Source organism: Macrobrachium rosenbergii, chromosome 40 (assembly GCF_040412425.1).
Source record: "Macrobrachium rosenbergii isolate ZJJX-2024 chromosome 40, ASM4041242v1, whole genome shotgun sequence".
Lineage (NCBI taxonomy): Eukaryota > Metazoa > Arthropoda > Malacostraca > Decapoda > Palaemonidae > Macrobrachium > Macrobrachium rosenbergii.
The window spans coordinates 1833122-1853006 of record NC_089780.1 but is presented as its reverse complement, the minus strand read 5'-3'; the positions used below and the strand labels follow the sequence as shown (position 1 = coordinate 1853006).

General features: G+C 40.1%; 1 protein-coding gene across 2 annotated transcripts in view; it reads left to right on the top strand.

Moving 5' to 3' along the window:
* Window positions 1-4933: 4933 nt before the first annotated feature.
* The window catches only part of LOC136826034 (F-box/WD repeat-containing protein 7-like), a 56823-nt gene continuing 41871 nt past the window's right edge, over window positions 4934-19885 (top strand). Inside the window, exons 1-6 of one of the 2 annotated variants that reach the window (XM_067082905.1) lie at window positions 4934-5055; window positions 6658-6782; window positions 12603-12761; window positions 14029-14263; window positions 14867-15042; window positions 19663-19801. In XM_067082905.1, the coding sequence (XP_066939006.1) occupies window positions 6760-6782; window positions 12603-12761; window positions 14029-14263; window positions 14867-15042; window positions 19663-19801 (732 nt within the window). In that variant the 5' untranslated portion in view covers window positions 4934-5055; window positions 6658-6759. Of the gene's footprint in view, window positions 5056-6657; window positions 6783-12599; window positions 12762-14028; window positions 14264-14866; window positions 15043-19662; window positions 19802-19885 lie in introns of both variants that reach the window. The other variant, XM_067082904.1, reaches the window with a different exon arrangement.

The following is a 19885-nucleotide window of genomic DNA, read 5'->3' as shown; positions in this document are numbered from 1 at the left end:
TAAATTAAATGGATGCACGACTCAAGTGGCAAGTTGCTGGTTCTTTTACTTAGCAAGAAAGGGGGTTGCCACTTTTCTACAGTATCATACGAGTATAAGTATCAAGAATCAGAAGATAGAAATCCAAGCGACATTTATTGGAAAAGAGTATTTAAGTTAGGAAGCCTCAGAACATCTTTGGAGAACTGCAGTCTCAGAAAGAGGAAAATATGATTCAAAGTCCACGATAAACAGAACATCTAACAGTTGCTCTTATTTGTCAGTCCGGCTGATATTTATCAGTCGTAAACGTCCTGGAAATCGCTAAAATCAATAAAGAATAACCAAGCTTGTGAGAGCTATTGACAAGGGGCCATGTTCTACCTGGGTAACTAACGAAGAAGTAGGTTTTGCATTGCAAGGATAAGCCTGGAATGTTGCCGCAATTTTTCTTAAAAAAGAACAAGTGAATCATATTTCGAAGAGACGAGCTGTGCTAAGTAAACTAAAGGTAATTGCAGTGAAAAGAGGAAAAATATGTGTACCAGAAATTACAAATAACCAAAATACTAACTGAAATGTACCGGTATTTTATAAAACGTCGAAAATAGAAAAAAATATAGGTCTCTTACCGAGTTTTAAAAAATTATTCTCTGATGCATTTAACAGATAAGAAAATCGTATTCATCTACCGGGGACCGGTATTGGAAGGGTGCAGAGGATGATGGGAGATGTGGGGGAGGGGTTAGGGACAGCCGTCTGCTCCAGCGATGAATTATGACAACTCTTAAAGGGAAGATTTTATCGCTGATTGACGTGTAGGGGCGAAATTGCATGTGTCAGTTTCCGTTAATTATGAGTCGCATTTTTATCTCTTTTTGAAGGGAAATACTTCGGGGTTTCTTCCCCTCGCCTTCTACGCTCCATATTATGTATATTTCATCGTGCATACGTCTGCGTGTTAGTTCATCCATAGCTTAAAACTATGGATTCGTAGATAAAGGTGCGTCCAAACGGAAAATATTCACACTCGCGTAGATAAGCAGACAGGCGAACATGCATATGTATGTATATATACTATATACTATATATATATATATATATATATATATATATATATATATATATATATATGTGTGTGTGTATGTATATGTATATATATATATATATATATATATATATATATATATATATATATATATATATATATATATATATATATATATATATATATATATATATAACCACGGAGCAGAGGCGAACTCAGCGCGCATCACATTCGCATCCTGATCAAGGGCAGGAACACATTAGCAGACGACACGGTAACCATTTATTCCAACGTTGCATGATTCGTAATCACATCATGCATCAGGGAAATCTACGACAATAAAATACAATATACTGATATAAATTAATTAAAAGATCTATATACAAGAGTTTACTTTTAAAAACGTAGAAAGCAGGCTAAGAAAACTGATAATAACAGAACGCAAAAAGATAGAGTTGTTAAGAACAGACAACACACTCAAACACAGACGCACTTAGAGACAAAATAGTAAAAACCAGACAACTTACTTAAATACAGACGCACTAAAAAAAAGCACTGAGGGGTAACCTACCACTCCAGAGGCCAAGGACACTAAGTGTAAAACACAAAAAAAAAAAAAAATCAGAAAAAGGCACAGAGTTAAGGCAAATACAAAGGTACAGCCATTGTTTGACAGTTCAACGAGGGAACTCGTGGTTTAATATTTAGTGTTTCGAGAATAAGTAGTTCTTGGGGATTGTTTGTATAACCAACAATCTTCAAATCTTCATAGCTGATTTCTGTTTTGATTTAATGGTATTAGAGGATTCTGGATTAATTAATCGGCACCTGGTTCTATAACTTATCCCCCTGTGGGAATCTGCCCTCACCCTGAGAAGCCGCCTGGTGGATCCAGTATATTTTCCTAAACTACATTTAGAACAATTGTACTCTTGGACATCACCAGAGGACATCAAAGGCTGTAGCCGATCCTTAAATCTGAAAAGAGGGTCGTAATTTAGGAAAATATATTGGATTCACCAGGCGGTAGGAATATGTGAATGAAATCGGCAAAAGTTAATCGCTTTTGTGGAAATGTGTGATTATTTTATTTTTTTTATTTTTTCACGGTTTACTCATATATATATATATATATATATATATATATATATATATATATATATATATATATATATATATAATAAACTAATACTAAATGTGTTTACATTAGCATGTTGCCAATCAGTATAAGAAACTGAATCTCTTCAACCAGATCATATCTAAAACAAATACGCTAAACCAGTGAGTCAAATTTCTCAACCACTGAGGACTGGCCCGTAAGTTTCGTTGTCGCATAACAAATAAAAAGCAACAAGAAATAAGCTCGAGAATTCGGGCATTCAAACAAAGCATAAGGATGGAAAGTCAGGCAAACATGCAACTCTGCGTGAAACTTCTAGTACTAGGTACAGACTGCGTGAAACTTCTAGTACTAGGTACAGACTGCGTGGAACTTCTAGTACTAGGTACAAACTGCGTGGAACTTCTAGTACTAGGTACAGACTGCGTGGAACTTCTAGTACTAGGTACAAACTGCGTGGAACTTCTAGTACTAGGTACAGACTGCGTGGAACTTCTAGTACTAGGTACAAACTGCGTGGAACTTCTAGTACTAGGTACAGACTGCGTGGAACTTCTAGTACTAGGTACAAACTGCGTGGAACTTCTAGTACTAGATACAGACTGCGTGGAACTTCTAGTGCTAGGTACAGACTGCGTGGAACTTCTAGTACTAGGTACAGACTGCGTGGAACTTCAAGTGCTAGGCACAGACTGCGTGAAACTTCTAGTACTAAGTACAGACTGCATCGAACTTCTAGTACTAGGTACAGACTGCGTGGAACTTCTAGTATTAGGTACAGACTGCGTGGAACTTCAAGTGCTAGGTACAGACTGCGTGGAACTTCACGTGCTAGGTAAAGACTGCGTGAAACTTCTAGTACTACGTACAGACGTGCTGTAAGCTAGACCCAAGTGCCGACAGTAAAGCCCAGTGGAGTGTTAGCATGAGAAAAAATAAAGAAATCTTCTCACTCGTTTTAATGGCTTAATAAGATAAATGATAGAACATTTGCCAGAGCTCAGGGCGTTACTACTATAGGGACAGCGTCACAGAAACAGAGTTCTTCATAAGAAGCTGTTTAACAGCTTTATTAGGAATAGTTACTGTTCTTCGTTTGGCAATGATAGTCAAAGACGGTAATAATGTATTCCATCATTATTATTTTTAATAATTCCATAACAGACGTAGTGGAAGCAGAAATATTAGTGGCAGGAATATGAAAGTCGTTGTCCATCCATTTGCTTTAGCTAAAAGGATTAAATATTCTGTACATTTTCCCGCGCAGATCGGGAAAGTAACTTGCGCTTCCACTGTGATTTTTGCAGCCACAATTCTCGTTGCTCTGCAGGAAACGAGAGCTGAAAAGCTTCCAGATACTGTCAGCGACACTGATAAGTCCTCTGCAGTGTTCGACGAGAAAAAGACACTCCAGAATTAGATACCTGGTGTATGACAGTGCGTAGTCTATATATTTGAGTTAACTGGTATATGTGTGCGTTCTTTAGCTTCATAAGGAGAGAGGGACATCCGCACACGCACTGTATCTTCTTTTGGCTTTGTCATAAGTATTCAGGAATGGGGGGGGGAGAGAGAGAGAAACCGTACTCTTGTTTGCAATGGCCATTGTTATGCATTAACTGTAAATTTTCAAACTTTAATATCTAACATTCAAGACTTTTTCCTTAAATTTGAGTTCGTTTTACGCAAAGTTGTGCAGAAAGTGTCAGGGGTCATTTGTTGGGTTTTCCAACACCATTTGATAATGAAAGGTAATAGTAAGCTTAGTGTATTTCCTGCAAAAGTCCCATTAATCAGTTACGAAGTCTCAATACTTGTTACAGTATGTCAGAATTAAATTGGCCATTACAGCTTTTGTAGCTCTGTTAGTGCTACTAATATATTTTTTTCACAAAACGACCTGGGTCGGTGCTTCAAGGAGTTGATGGTTTTAAATATACTTTAGGATACTTTAGGAACTTTGATTTAGGACTGTGTAAAGTCATAGCCTATATTAATCTCAAAAATTATTCGTGTTTATTTGGTTAGCTGGTACATTTAGCATAGACTCTCATATAATTTTGATGAATGTCATGTTTGCAGTGTACCCAATGTCTGTTTATTTTAAATAGCATATTAAGAACTGAACTAAATTATGTATCTACAAAGCTTACATAGCGTATAAGTAGGTATGTAAACCTGGAGGACAAGAAGAGATATTACTTTTACTATTTTGATAAGATATTTAATACAAGTCCTACAACTCTCTGTGGAAACCAAATGATGTGAGCAGTTAGTCTGACTAAGACTGATTCATTCATCCACCTTAATATGATATAATCATAATAGGCTATTATTATTATTATTATTATTATTATTATTATTATTATTATTATTATTATGTACTGTAGCTTATTAAACTAAATACGATGAAATATAATATTTTCCTTTTCCATGCATCAGTTTACACCTTTTCGTGTCTACATACCATGGTCGCCTCGTGCGTTTCTCAATCATATATTGGCCAATAGAATTCCATATGAAAGTACGTCATATTCTCCTTCTGGCGTGTGCGTAAAAATAACGACGAATATTACCTCTCTCTCTCTCTCTCTCTCTCTCTCTCTCTCTCTCTCTCTCTCTCTCTCTCTCTCTCTCTCTCTCTCTCTCTCACACACACAGAATGTGACAGGCTATTATTACCTAATTAAGGTTAACAAGCGCTCGGTGCAGTTCGATTTAACACTGAGTGAAGATTTCCTCTCCTTCGTGACCGACTGAACGCACCCAAATCTACCTGTCAGCTGCCACCAGATGGCCATGACGATGACGTCACGAGTAAACAAATGTTCTCTCTGAACTGCTGCTGTGAGAAGAGGAAGAGTGCAATGACACTTGTTCACCTCTGCCTGTTTTGCGAGTTCTCGTAGTAAGTGGATGGGTATAAGTGTTGGTCGAGGCGTCGATCTTTGATTGGGTTCGCTCGGTTTTGATTTTTTATTGCTGGTAGGAAGTTCATGCCCAGGTGAAAGCTCAGAGGGCGAGCGAGTCCCGTTCATGGCAGATAGTGGCCTGGTAGCCATGCCCAGGTAGCTCCAGATTAATCTCTGGCTATTTTCCGTCAGGTCCTTCCACTTTTCAATTACGTAAACAGACGAGATGAGGATCAATTGAGGTAAAGCTAAAGACTACCACCTCACCCCGCCGGTTTGGTAACTACTAGTTTACGTACAAAATGGGCGCCGTTTTTTATACCAGCCCCTCGGGGATGAACATACAACATAAACAAATGATGGGAAATGTCATAAACATAGAGACAAACATATTTGAAACAATAAATGAAAGGTGGTGAATATTCCTTTCGGCGACGGACGGGAACTAGGCTGCAGTAGTAGTCTTCAGGTTTTAAATTGGTATGCCAGGTCTTCAAGACTTAAATTTCATAATCAATCAATAACATGTAACTTGTTTTAAAATCTGACACGATTTCTACTATAACCAGACTTGGCTAGCCAAGGGCAGCTCTAATGGTTGATTGTAGGTAAAGGTAGGCTAGTGCTGTATACTCTTGCAAGTTTATAGCAGTCCAAAATGCTAAGACCCAGCCTTGGATCATTTTTTTGTATTAAGGAGAAATGGAAGCAACATAGGAATGCCCCCTAAACCAACCAGGGCATCAGATCCTGATCTTGAGCCTAACCTGACTCTGTGCACCTTAAAAGTGAAAAACAGAAATTCTTACCAACCTAACCCCTCACACAGGGTCCAGACTAGGTAGGGCCACATGCTTTCTCCCTTGCAGCATTGCGCAGTGCCTAGCCTATTCCTTGTAGTGAGTTTTGGAGTTACACAACTTAAAGGCACACAATTCCTCTTTTTCCATTCCTAATCCCAGTAACTGACTTTTTTAGCCAAGGTTTGTTCTTTGAAGGGGAGGTAGTTACCATTGGAAGGGATCACTGCACTCCAGATTTATGGAGAGTAATTTTGCATCCTCTGGAGTATAAAATATATCAGTTAAGATTTCAGTCAACGCTTCTTACATGCAAGGTACACAAGGTGGCCATTTATTTTTTATGTCCAACTACCCAGCTTGTATTCACTTGCCCCTTATATACCCTATAAAAAAAATCACCGCAAGGTCCATTGTTCGACCTTATCTGATTTTGAATTCACTGTTGGTTATGAGTGCAAGTAGTATGGTATTAGTCAATCTACAGTAAGGTATTCTGTTAACTTGATAATATAATTCTCACATGTTGAAAAAACCTGAGCTAAATATCCTAAACAGATTGCTGAGGAAGCAGATTCGAGTAAATTCAGTCAAAGTGTTCTCAGGACAGAGACTGGAATCTTTCTACTTCAACAATGAAGCTTATGATTATTTTACCAGTATACAGTATTTGGAAGGTATTAATCATGATATTTATATTTTTGTTTTCTCCTAAAACATGTTAACAACAAAGGGAGGCCTTTCCTGTCAAAGTGTTTTGCATTAAGTGTTTATGTATGTAATAAATGTTTTTGTCAGGTGCTGGTGATGGGTATGGATGATTGCTGGAGAAAAAGATTACGGTCCTGCCAGCGAGTGCCTGTGCTCAAGTGATGGTGTTGTTACCCTCCCATACTGCCTATGGACTTCTCACCAGACCTCAAGTAAGTCATATTTAACTTAAGTTAACTGGTGTAGGTGATCTAATGATCATAGGGTTGGAAATTTGCATGAATTTCAGCTTTGTAGCTATTTACCATTACAGTAAACCCCCTGTATTCGCGGGGGATGTGTACCGCACCCCCCCCCCACGAATAGCTAAAATCCGCAAATACTTAAAACCCCCTTTAAAAAACACTTAGAACTGCCTATTTTGATAGTTTAAACACAAAAAAACCCTCTAAAAATGCTTATACCTGAGTATTTTAATAGTTTTATCACAAAAAGTGCATTTAGTCAGGAAAATATGAAAGTACAGTAATTAGTGAATATTTCTCTGTGAAAAATACCGTGAATGGGCGAATTTTCCGCGAATAATGGGTAGATACGTTCCACAGAGAAATCTGCGAATAGTGAGACCGCGAATACGGGGGCGTTTACTATATTTGATCCAGTAATTACCTCATTACTTTATTGTTGGTGGTAGTAATTTTATGCCATTTTGATACTTTTTTTTTTTTTTTGCGTCCAAACATTAAATTAATTTTCACCAAGACATAAAATACTGATTTGAAGTGCTATCTTCATTGTTATGAATTAATTATTTCTACAAAAGAGCCATTAAATTTAGATTTTAGACTTGTATCTGCTTCATGGCTCAAAGCATGTTAAAATTTTAAATGAGTGCCACCACAGCATATCAAAGGCACACACCATGCATCTTGGCAGAGACATTTTAGACGTGTATCACTCAGAAACTTTGAATTATATGGGAAGACATCATTATGTGTATCTTTCCCACTGATTTATGGAATACTTTTGCCATCCTTATTCCAAGACTCCCTCACTTTTTATTTTGCCAGGCTAACTTCATCCCCTAAGTGCATATTATTGTGTTTTACATTTTGAGAAACATTTTACCGGCATTTTAGTTTTCTGCAAAAGAAAGCTATTCACATGGCATTGTCTGTCGATCTTCACCTTTTTCTATCTGCACTTTTTCTGTCCTCCCTCAGATCTTAAAAACTACTAAGGCTAGAGGGCTGCATTGATCATCACTCTCCAATCATCAAACATACCAAATTGCAGCCCTCTAGCCTCAGTAGTTTTTATCTATTTATAAAGTTAAAGGTAGTGTTAATCATACTTCTGGCACTGCTATACAGTAGGTCCCAACAACACAGGCCACCACCGGACTGTGGCTGAGTTTCATGGGTCATGGCTAAGAGTTTCATGGCCTGTAGCTGAGGCCACTACCGGACCGTGGCTGAGTTTCATAGGCTACGGCTAAGAGTTTTATGGGCCGTGGCTGAAAGTTTCATACATCACCATACACTGTACAGAAAACTCGATTGCGCCAAAGAAACTTCAGCACATTTTTTACTTGTTTATTCCAATGAACGCTATGTATTCCTGTGGTTTTGTTGCAGATCAGAAAACAGCAACCGACTTATTCTTCTCATGTTAACCCCTGAAAGGGGGTCGGGTTATGTCATCAGTGCACTTAACATGGGGCATTATGAAAGGGTGTTTGTAGCATCCTTTCAGCCTCTAGCTGCATCCACTTTTTAGCCTTTTGTTTTACCTTGATTCCAGCTTCTTTCCTTCAGTCTTGCTGTCCAACACCTGTAACTGTTACTTCTAAGTGCAGCTGGGGGTTTTCTCCCAGTGCCACCATTATATCTTTGTACTTCATTTCCCTTATTTTCTGAATGTTCATCTTGCTGGCCAGCCACTCCACCTCCCTCTTAAATGCTGAGTGGCTGAAAGTACCCCAGGTTAACTACAGATGTGAGGGTCAAGCAAGACACAGCTTACTACCTTAATGTCTTATATGTGCATGTGCTTATTGATACATAAGTACGTGTAGCATACACCAGTGTCAAAGATCAAGGAAGTTGCTTGGCCTAGGCATATTTTTCGTGATTCTTGATTTTTTTTTTTAAATTCAATGAACCCATATAAAAAATGGAAATATCTAAGGTTCGTCTTCTAGGACACACTCTCAGGCGCCCCACATCAATGTCTAAATGCCTGTCTCCTCTTGGAGCGACCTTCACCTCCTGAGTGCCCGGTGCCACCAGAGCACCCGTCACTGCCAAGCGCCAGCGCCAGCTAAATCTTCCAGTTTCAGGTTCTTTGCTTCGGCCTCTCTACGGCACCTCAAGTGTTCACTGGAGTCCTCACTCCTGTAACAAAATGACTTTATATAATAGGCATAAACGTCAGTCTGTATCTGGACGACTTGCCTCTTTGATCCCCCTTCGAGGGAAAAGTGCACGAATGACTTGAACATCTCCTCACTCAGGAACTGGGAATTATCATGTACCTTCAGAAGCCCCAGTTGGCCCTGTTGCCAGAGTTCCTCTATTTGGGGATGAGTCTCAGTTCTCGGACTTTTCAGGCTTTTCCGTCTGCCAGGAGAATCGCCAGCCGCCTTCAGACGGTCCACAGGTTTCTAGCCCTTTCATCTTTCTCTTCCCATCGGTGGACGAGCCTACTGAGGACTCTGTCGTCCATCAAGACGTTCATCAAGTTGGGCAAACTTCTTAGGAAGTTTTGCATTCTTCCTCAAGGCCAACTGGGAAAGGGAAACACAGCCAGACACCTACGCTTTTCCCATAAATCCAGTGATCAAGTCAGACTGGCAGTGGTGGCAGTCCAAACATAGACTTTCGAAAGGAAAGCCCTTCATCCTCTGAGCCCGAACTAGACTTCTCTTCAGACTCCTTAGTTCTAGGTAGGGGAGTCCTCTTGGGGAACCGGGAAGTTTCCGGGACGTGGTCGCCAGAAGAACAGAACCTTCACATCAACATCAGAGAGCTGAAAGCAATTCACTAAGGGCTTCAGTGCTTCGCGAACCTAGTTCACAACAAGACTGTGGTAACCCATTCAGACAATACCACAGCCCAGATGTACATATGAAAGTGAGGCGGCACTCACTCATTTTCTCTCTGCCAGACAGCAAGAGACCTTCTGCTGTGGACAGATCAAATCGAGTGAGTCTAGCCACTCAATTTATTCAGGGCAAACTAAATATTCTGGCGGACGAACTCAGCTGTCAAAAAGTAGGTCCTTCCCACCTTGGATCCCCTGGTCTATTGGAATCTGCGATACTATGGGGCAGGCTGACCTTAGACCTGTTTTCCACCTCCAGGAACCATCACCTTCCTCTGTCTTGTTCTCTGGCCCCAGATCTAGCCCCGTTCTGGCCCATGAAAGAATGGTTCCTGGACCTGCTATGGTTGCATGTTGACTTTCCGAGACTCCTTCCCCTGAAAAAACCATGTCTGCTCAGACAACCTCACCTTAAGAGATACCAAAGAGTTTTCTGCTCTTGCCCTGACAGGCTTCAGACTGTCCGGAAGCTTGTCAGAGCATAAGGGTTTTCAAGACGCACTGCAGAGGCCATTGCCAGATGCAGGCTTTGTTTTCCTAGCTGCATCTTCTAGGTTAAGTGGGCAATTTTCTGAAGCTGATGTCTCAGACTCAAACATCTCTTCTTCTGAGACATCTGGGACCCAAATTGCGGATTTCCATCTTTTTCCGAGGAGATCTAGGAATCTCTCATCCTTCACCATTAAGGGGTGTCAAGCTGTGTTTAGCTCAGTGTTTGAACATGTGCCCTGAATCTTTCATCAATCCCAGATCTTAATGACCTCATCAAGTCCTTTGATACATCTAGCAAAGAAAGGAAGATCCGGTCTCCTGGAACCTGGGTGTAGTGTGGAAGTGGCTGACAGGTCCCTCTTTTGAACTCCTTCGTTCCTCTTCTCGGAGGAACCTTACTCGGAAGATTCTCTTCCTCGCACCCTTGGCTACTGCTAACATAGCAAGATCTAAGTCATCGATAAAGATAGGTTTTTTCACAAGGAGTTGCTGTTTTCTACTTTACCCTTGGATTTTAAGCCAAGAACGAGGATCCTTCCAAGCCCTGACTCCGTTCTTTCTCCATTAAGACCTTAACTGATACCTTGGCTCAGAGAAAGAAGAGAGAGTTCTTTGTCCTGCTAGGGCTTTAAAGTATAACTTAAGCAGGACCAAGAAGATCAGAGGACCATCCAGTAACCTCTGGTGCTCTGTCAAGAACCCGTCTCGCCCTCTGACTAGGAACGCATTGTCCATCTTCGTCAAAGACTTGATTTGTGAGACGCACTCTCTGGTTCAGGAGGACATGTTGCCTACTTATGAAGTGAAAGCTCATGACGTCAGAGCAGTCTCTACCTTTTTTATTAGCTTTCAGGCACAATATGTCCCTCACTTCCATTCTGCAGTCGGCCTACTGGAAGTTCGAACCAATCTTCGCGTCTCACTACAGTATTTAAAGGAAATTGTGACAGTGTTTGAAAATTGCAGTACCTCGGGGCCATTTCCAGTGACTCGCATGGTATTCGGGAAAGAAGCATAAGAATCTCTCTTTTTCTCCTATCTCTTCGCCTTGAAGTAAGGTGCTGAATTTTATGGAGCCAGGGGGTACAGTGTACCTGGAGTACCCACCAGTCTCAGTGGATGGGTTGAGGTGCTTTTCAGTGTAGGTGACAGTGTTGTCTGGTTGTTTTTTGTATTGGCACTGCACCCAGGGCAAGAGCATTTATATATGCTTTGCTGGCCATCAGCCCTATCCTTCGCTGCAAAGCTTCCACTTAAGTAGAGGCGCCCCATGGCATTACCGCCATGCCACTACAGGTTAAGATAAGCACTAGCCAAAGGCAGTATTCACCTGCAGTAGCTCTCTTACCACGTAAGGAAAGGACAAGCATTGTTTCAATGCTAGTAATCTGATTTTCGGTTGTATGGCTGGATTTCGGTGAAGTATTATCGCTTATTTGACTAGCCTTCAAGCTTTAATAGCTTTCTGTCTGTGGCCTTATGTCGATGAGAGGGGAGGAGGGTGGGCTCTGATTCTGTAATTACTTGGAAGTACCTGTACAGTATATATGAAACTTAATTTTATTATGAAAATACCATTTTCATAAAGTAACTTACCAAGTAAGTAATTATATAGCTGAATTCAACACTGAATGGGGGTGGGATACATGGATATATTCTATTCCAAAACATCAAGGCATCGTAATGACTTTGAAATAGGAAAATTTGCTGGCATTGAAACAATGCTTGTCCTTTCCTTACGTGGTAAGAGAGCTACTGCAGGTGAATACTGCCTTTGGCTAGTGTTTTTCTTAACCTGTTGTGGCATGGCGGTAATGCCATGGGGCACCTCTACTTAAGTGGAAGCTTTGCAGCGAAGGATAGGACTGATGGCTAGAAAAGCAATGTTACTCAAGTGCGCGGCAGAAACAGAATGAGGTTTTCTGCTAAGTCGTTTCCAGAGCAGGTGGGCTTGTCACCTACACTAAACTAACAAAGTGCTACTGCAATTTATTAAATAAAGGCTGCTGTGGGAGTTAGAAACTATAGCTATGTAATTATTACTTGGTGAGTATATATGAAACTTAATTTTATTATGAAAATATCATTTTCTAAAATAACTTTGCCAAGAGTGCCATTCTTTTCATCTCTCCCATTGGCACTTTTCCCTGCTGTTGCATTTGCTTACTGAGGCAGCTAGTGACCCATGTGACAGTTGGTAGGGGCACTCTAAGTGCTAAGTGAGGGTTCCTTATTGTAAAGTTGACTCAAGACTTTTTTTTTTTTTTTTTTTTTTTATCAGTGACTTGACTTGGCTAGCACAGAACCATTATGTCAGTGTATCCTGTGTGAAATAAGGGTTTATATATCAAAACCATCAAAAATATTAAAAATGTATTTTTATTTCTGTTTTACACAAAGTTCAGTTATCAACTTCTCATATTGTGTTTCAGCAGTCACCACCTGGCAAGAAGTGGGAGCCATTCTCGAAGCCTGTCCGTTTCTGATCTTTCCCTTGCTTCATTTGTTCCTGAGACTGTCAATGAAGCCATTATCAATGGCACATATGATAGAAATCTCAATAAAGAAACTGCAATCAACAGAAACCATGCTGGGTGAGTTTCTTATGTGGGATCTTTTGCTATGTGACTTTTGGCATTATGATGCTTTTTGACATGAGTGTTAAGTGTTTTATTTCATAATTACTGTAGTTTACATAAACATTTTATTCTAAATTTATCTGTATCCATGATAGAATTTGACGTATTGCAATTTGGACCAATGATTTACATGAGGATTGTGCATTATCAGTATTAAGCTAAAAAGATGCTCATAGCACCAACTATTTCAAATTGAGCATGAACAAGTTCTTCTTTTTAAAAAATTATAACTAACGTGGAAAGAAAATATGTCATTGAGACTGATAAACTAAGATGGGATTGGACTTGGGCATCTTTCAGTTGTAAGCATTACTTTAAAGTTGACAAATATATTGGAAACATATGCGTAAACAGCAGTACATCGACCAGATTCTGAGTTTAGTTATAAACTATTATAAAAACAGTAAGATAAGAAAGTACAACACCCCTTTGAGTAATGTAAACTCATGAAAATACAATACCATAAAATAATTGCCTACTATGATACCTCATTCCTCAAGCACTACTCTATAAGGCCAGGTATGCATTGAACCATAGGAGAAAGTTTCATGGTGTAAACATTTCATCAGAATACTAATAGCTTATTGTGCACTAGTCTGCAGCAGGTTCTAGCTGTAGTCTTTTTTGCTCAAAATAGGAAATTCTCTGATGTGTGGTCATTGATATGGTACCATGAAGACATTTTTTATTGAAAGAAATCTTAATAGCATTATTGGAGCCTTCATTTTTAGATAGAACATTGCCAAAATAATTATTTGTAAGGTAAAATTTCAGGTGAAGATTCTAAATACCATATATCAGTAATTTCTTGCTGCTTATCTTGATGTTCATAGTTTCAAAGTTTTTTGCCAGACGTATTTTCATTCCAAGTTGTCCTAAATTTGCAGTTATTGAATAGACACCACAAAGTTAGCTATTACATAAACTATAGCTGTACAGAACACACATCAACTATGTACCCCCCCCTAAACTTCACTATTCACTTTTGTGGTATGTTATATTTTTGGCAAACAAAATCCTTGAAATAAAGTGAGGAAAGAAGGAAGTTGATTGCATTGCTGCAGCTTAGTTGTCCACTTTTGGCTGCAGGTCTTTAGCATTTGGGATAAGTGATGTACAAAATGTTCATTATTCTTATGGCCATATGTTTATGTATAGTACATTCATAATTTATACTGTAGTACCTTCATGATTCTTACTATAGAATATTTGTAATTCACAGTGCCATGGGTTGTTGGAATGAATTACCGCGTAAGTCTTATAGCCTTCCTCATCGCTACAAGCCTCATATTATGGGTGGATGGCGTGGATTAGGAGGAATGGGAAGAGATTGCACAATGAGCCCTTCCGTCTCTCCTCCTTCTCCTTCCGAGTTCAAGCAACAGTTTACTCTCATGCGTCAGTGGTTCAACAGCTTCACAGATGAGCAGAAAAATCTTGTTTTATCAGAACTTTTGGTAAGGAATGTGTCATTTTTCTTGTAGGTGAAAGGATAAAAAATAAGGCAGCAAAGTACCAGTCTGTAGGATGTAAAATATGGTTGACTGACTTGTCCATTAAATAGGTGAAAATCATATGACAGGGAACAAATGCAGTAAGGCAAGAATTTCTTACCCAGGTATATAATAGACATCCTTTTTAAGAGAATATTACATCAGTACATCCCACCCTTCCTATTTATAATTTTAATATTTGTCATCCCTGAAGGAGGGTAGTGCTGTCAGTGGTCGTCATGTAGTGTAACTGTGGGCATTACCAGTGTGTTTGCAGCGTCCCTTAAGCCCATAGTAGCACCAACTTTTTAAAGCCTTTTGCTCTACCTCCATTCCAACTTCCTTTTTAATCTTGCCGTCCAACCTCTCTAACTATTGCTTCTTAGTATTTTAAATCTTGGTGAAGATCTTTGTACTTCATCCCCTTTATTTTCTTGATCACTATCTTGCTGTCCAAATCCTCCTACTTCCTCTTTTCATTGTCTTATGCCCTGCATGGCCTAAAGTGCCTCAGTGCTTGGCTTACACTAAATTCCATATAATAATGTCATCTTTGTCATCTTTCAGGAACATATAGGACCTAGTCAGCTGCACTTGCTCTCTATAGCCATTGGGGGAAGACTGCATCTTGGATGTCCACCTAATTGTGAAGATCCTGTTGGGTGGTTACCTCCTGGTCTGGCCCTTATCATTTTTTCTTATCTAGACCCTGTCTCTTTGGCTCAGGCATCTCAAGTTTGCAAGTAAGCAGTTTTTTCTTTTGTTTTTGACACAGTTGTGATAGAATTTGTGTTGTATACAACTTTGGAAGCCTTTACAGTATTTAAAAATATAACTTATAAAGCTTCAAACTTACTATTCCTCAATAATTTTTTTTTTTACCATTTATAGTAAAAATCTTGTCTGTATCTAGGCCTTTCTGATTGACAGAATTTGTTATTTTTATAGAAGCTACTTACCAAGTAATTACATAGCTATTAGTTCCTATTAACCAGCAGCTAGATTTTTGAAATTCACAGTAGCACTACTTTTGTTTTGGCTAGGCGAGTGACCCTGCCCACTTTCGGGGTAAGAGAGGAACCAGCTCAGCAAACGAGCTCAGTATGTTTCTGCCGGCTGATGGCTGTGGATACAGTGATTGGCAGCATCAGTTTTTTGGAATTTTCTCTTCTCATTTGATCTTTGGAATCATTGGTGAATTATTCTCTTTATGGTAGCCTTTTCAGCACAATTAGATTGTCAGATTTTCTCGAAAGACCAGTATTACCGATATTGACTTTTGCTTTTTGGATATTGACGATTTTGAAATTTTTGATTCATGACTTGTCAACAATGTCCGATTCGGGTTCTCAAAGTTTTAGGTATTGCAGTGAAGGCTGCAATATGCGACTGACTAAAGCCTGCTATGACCCTCATACTCTTTGTACATCTTGCAGGGGTCAAATATGTTCTCCTGAATTGACTTATGGGGAATGTTTCATGGGATGGTAAAATGTGGAAGACTTTTAGTAGTCATTTTACCAAATAAGACAGGGATGAAAGAGGAAAGCAGCGGCTACAGCTAGTAGTAAGAAGACTGTAGCTAGTCAGGTGTCGGCTAAATCTGTTATTGATGATAATTCTGATTCCTTGTCTATTGTTCCACCCGATCCCTCTTCTCAGTCCGTACCAACCACTCCACACCCTGGCTCCCTTACTCCCGATCCCAACCACATTAGCAGCTTGAATCTAGAATTAACCTTAAGTTTGGGTTATTAGTTAATACAATGGAGAAAATTGGTGCCTCTATTAAAGTCTTGCTGGACAAAGTGAACGTGAAGAGTGATGGTGAAGTGTTAGTGGAGGAGGTGGCTGTCTGTCCCGCCAATTCTCCTAGGCCAAGATCCCCGGCAAACTCCCCTAAACCTGGGAGGACTGGCAGCCCAAAAGAGGTCGGTGGGGTCTGCCCACAGGCAGTCGCCCCCTCCATCAGACCTGTTGCCGTGTCCCAGGTTACAACGGAGTGCTGCTGGAAAGGTGTCTGTATGGAAGTGGATCGTCTTTCTAGTGTTTCCAGCGGTGATTCTAGTCTTAGGCGCCAATGGCATTTTCAAGGTGAATCTCGCCCTCTGAAGAGGTGCGCCCCTGGTGTATCTCAGCCTCCGTCAGTTCCAGTTAAGAACATTAAAGAAACTTCTCCAGAGCGACTGCCATCCTGTAGCTTTTGGGACAGTCCGGAACGTTTCTCCCAGGATCATCTGGAGTTAGTGGGACAGTTTCCTTCTCCTAAGCATGCTACTGTTTGTAAGTGCTCTTCTGCTTCTAGGACCATGTCTTCTAAGTGCCCATCCGTAGTTTCGGAGGATTTGCCTGGGCAAATAGTGATGTTGGAGCTCTCACCAGCGCCCATGCGCCCAGCTCCTATTCCTGTGCTCCTGAACAGTCAGCTTCACCTGGATCTTCTTTGGCTTCTGGGAAGAAATCTTTGGCGCCAATGTGCCCAGTGGCGCCAGAACTTCCTTTACCTGTTGAACGTGCTACTCCTTGTTGTGTGGTTCTTTCCGAGTGCCTGTTATTTTCTGTGCCACCATTGTCTCCTGAGCGCCCACTGGCGCTTGTCTGCCATTTGCTGTAAGTCTCTTGGCAACCAAGTCCATTTCCACTTCTGAGTGCCCGATTTCTTCCGAACCTCCTGCAGCGCCCAATTTCTTTCGAACCTTCTGCAGCGCCCAGTTTCTTCCGAACCTTCTGCAGCGCCCAACTTCTTCCAAACCTTCTGCAGCACTGGTGTCTTCTGTGCTGCCTACTCTGCTCCTGCAGTTGCAGCTTCACTCCCAGTCACGTCTCTCTCTTTGTCTTTTGCAGCGCAACGGGCTCCCTCAGTAATGAATCCTTCATTTCAGTTGACCCAGCGCCAGTTGGATAATATCCTGGGCCCAATTAAGAAAGCGTCTTCGGCCCCTCAGCTTATTGCGGAACTGTCACCCATTTCTTCCTCTGAGGAGGAAGATATGGATCCTGTTACCCCTCCTTCAGCATATGCCTCCTTACTCAGGTTTCTAGTGGCGACTTTTCCAGACTACTTTGCCCTGCAGCTCCAGCTTCTCCAGCTTTGACGTACTAAAATGTACAACCAGACGATTTCTTCGAGGCTGCCTAAAATGTTGCTATCCTCTTCAGCTAAGAAAGCTCTCTGTGAAGTGGAAAGCTGGCTCTTGAGCAAGAGAGAGCAGGGAAGAGCCGCTTTTAGTTGTCCGCCATCTAGATCGTCGCAGAGAGGATACCTATCTCATACAATGAGGAGGATCATCCCTAGGAGCCTCTGCCTCCTCCCAGGAAGACTTCTCTGGGTTGATTGACTCCTACAGAAGGTAGGCGTTTAATTCAGCTAAGATTTTGTTCTCGACCTCGGAATTGGACCACCTTATCAAGTATTTGTTTAAGGTCTTGGAAGTTCTCAGTTTTTTAGACAGGGCAGTAGGAGTTGAGGACTTCTCTTCGGACTTTTTAGGGGTCATCTCATGCCTGGATAAAGGTATTAGAGATGGCTCGCTTGAATTATCCTCGCTGCAGTATGTTGAGGTGGATGCCATCCAGAGGCAGCACTTTCCTGTAGCAGCTCTTTCAGCAGGTAAGGAACCAGCAAGCATTTTTACCAATGCTAGCAATATTTCTATTTCTTTTACATTACAACCTTTAATGTATTAAGAGAGATAGTCCATGCATCCCGCCTCCTCCAATGTGGGATTCAGCAATGTAATTACTTGGTAAGTAACGTATATAAAAATGAGATTTTTATAATAAAATAAAGTTTTATATATACTTACCAAGTAACTCCCCTCGCATGATTAGGAAGGCATAAACATACTGAGCTTGTTTGCTCAACTGGTTTCTTACCCCAAAAGTGGGCGGGGTCACTCGCCTAGCCAAAACAAAAGTAGGTCTACCGAGAATTTCAAAGTTCTAGTTGCCACTTAATAGAAACTAATAGCTATGTAATTACTTGGTAAGTACATATAAAACTTTATTTTATTATAAAAATATAAATTTTTTTTATATCTGAAAGGGTAAAATTTTGGCTGAATCTTATTATTTTTAATGATTAATGCCAGGAAAAAACTAGTACAGACACTACTCTACATATGAACGAGTTATGTTCCGAACGGCCGTTCGTATCTTGAATTATTCATAAGTTGGTCTTCACGCCTACTTAAGTAGAGTGTAATGTATATATAGTAGTCAGTACAGTATTGTACATTTTTTTATCCTAAAACACAATGCAGTACTGTACACTGTACATACTGTACTGTATTGTATGGATTACTGTACAGTACTTTTTTAGTACTAATGATACATAAACCTAAATGAATTGTGATGATAACTTGCGGGTGGCGAAGGGGAACGTTCCTAACACATTTTTTAATTTCAGTCGCATTTGCTCGGATCTCTGAATGTACTTGACTTAAATGTTCATAAGTAGGGTAGTGTCACACTATATATGTAGAGTACTCTTGCGAGTATCTAGCTATATCAGATTATGTGGACCGTCTTCAATACAGTCAGAGAAATGGAATTGCATCTTCAAATGTTTCTTCATGGTTGGACTGAGTTTACGTCTTAGAAATAGTAAAGTTCTTCTAGTAGGATTTAGACACTCCATAATGGGATTCTGTGTGACTACATTCTGGAATATTGTACAACAAGGTAACAGTGGGTCTACACAGGAGGATATCCCATTTTAATCTGTCTTAAAACTTCCACACTACATCATAACAAGACTTATCAGTTACACACATACGAACACACATGACCTCGTTCCCAAGGATCTCTTGCTGCCTACGTGACTGCTCTCAGCCTAGAACAAAGAGGTCGTGGTTTATGCTGACATACTGTTTTCCAAACAACACATGGACACTTGCTGACACGTTTTGCTGACATGTGTGACTTGAAGGACTAGATCTGCGATTCAAAAACAACACCTCACGTGCTCACACAGATATATATACTTTTTGTTAAGTCCATTCACATTACATATTAATGGAACTACCGGTTCCATTTTACACTATGTCATACCATGACATATATATATATTCTGTAAATAAATGATCTTCACTAAGATTTGAAATACATTATTAATATTGACCAGAACCTTTACCATGGTAATTTCATGCATGTAGAGCAGTTAGTTGGGAGTAAGATTTGACATTTTTAATTGTCATGTAAGTGTGAAAGGTGGAAAAGGAAAGGGTCTCACATAAGGTATAGACTGTTTAAGACTGCTACTACTGTATATAGAAATTGTTAAAACAGCTTAGCAAGTAAAAATAGAATGTTATGTTGAACTTGCTCATTTCCTTATGTTTGCTTCATGTTTATGTCCTCAGAGCATGGCATAACCTGGCTTCTCGAGATTGTCTGTGGCGGAATCTTTCTCTGCATCAGGAATGGCATCTCTCCCTCTCTTCACACAATAAGCAGTTAAGCCGTTGTACTCGTAGTGATGGCTCTGTTGATTGGAAGCAGGTATGTTTTCAGATTTTTGTTGATTGTGTAAAAGGTTGTGCATAATGCAATGGACATATTTTTTCTTTCTTCAAAAATGAATAA